Raw genomic sequence first — 514 nt, 5'->3', positions numbered from 1 at the left:
GTATAGTATAAAGGAAAGGATATAAGGAGAAAATGTAATCACAGGTGGACTCGTGCGAGAGATTGTGGGTCCTCGACACCGGCAAGCTCGGTGACCGACAAATCTGCCGTCCTCAACTGCTGTCTTTCTCGCTGCGAACGAACAAAATCCTGAGCCAGTACAAGTTCCCCAAGGAGCAGTTCAAGGACGATTCATTGTTCGTCACGCTCGCGGTCGACGTTCGTGACGGTAAGGTCGGGGACAAGTGTGGCAACACGTTTGTCTACATCGCTGACGTGACCGGATTCGCGTTGCTCGTCTACGATCATCAAAACACCCAATCCTGGAAGATCAGCAACAAGCTGTTCTATCCTTATCCACCTTACGGAACGTTTGACATCCAAGGAAATATGTTCGATCTCATGGACGGCATTATAGGTCTCGCCCTAAGCCCCATGAACGAGAACGGTGACAGAATCTTGTACTTCCATTCACTGGCCAGCAGAGTCGAAAGTTGGGTGCCCACTTCCGTTAT

General features: G+C 50.0%; 1 protein-coding gene across 1 annotated transcript; it reads left to right on the top strand.

Annotated features, from left to right (window-relative positions):
- Positions 1–44: 44 nt before the first annotated feature.
- LOC106751482 (protein yellow-like) lies at positions 45–509 on the top strand (the record flags this gene model as incomplete). Its single annotated transcript, XM_014632380.1, has 1 exon — positions 45–509. A coding segment is annotated over one exon (465 nt), but the record flags the coding sequence as incomplete, so codon positions are not given.
- Between the last annotated feature and the right edge of the window lie 5 nt (positions 510–514).

This window comes from Dinoponera quadriceps, unplaced genomic scaffold (genome assembly GCF_001313825.1).
Source record: "Dinoponera quadriceps isolate SergipeBrazil2010 unplaced genomic scaffold, ASM131382v1 C3857331, whole genome shotgun sequence".
In the NCBI taxonomy this organism is placed as follows: Eukaryota; Metazoa; Arthropoda; class Insecta; order Hymenoptera; family Formicidae; genus Dinoponera; species Dinoponera quadriceps.
The sequence above is the reverse complement of the archived record's forward strand: the minus strand, read 5'-3'. Positions and strand labels throughout refer to the sequence as shown.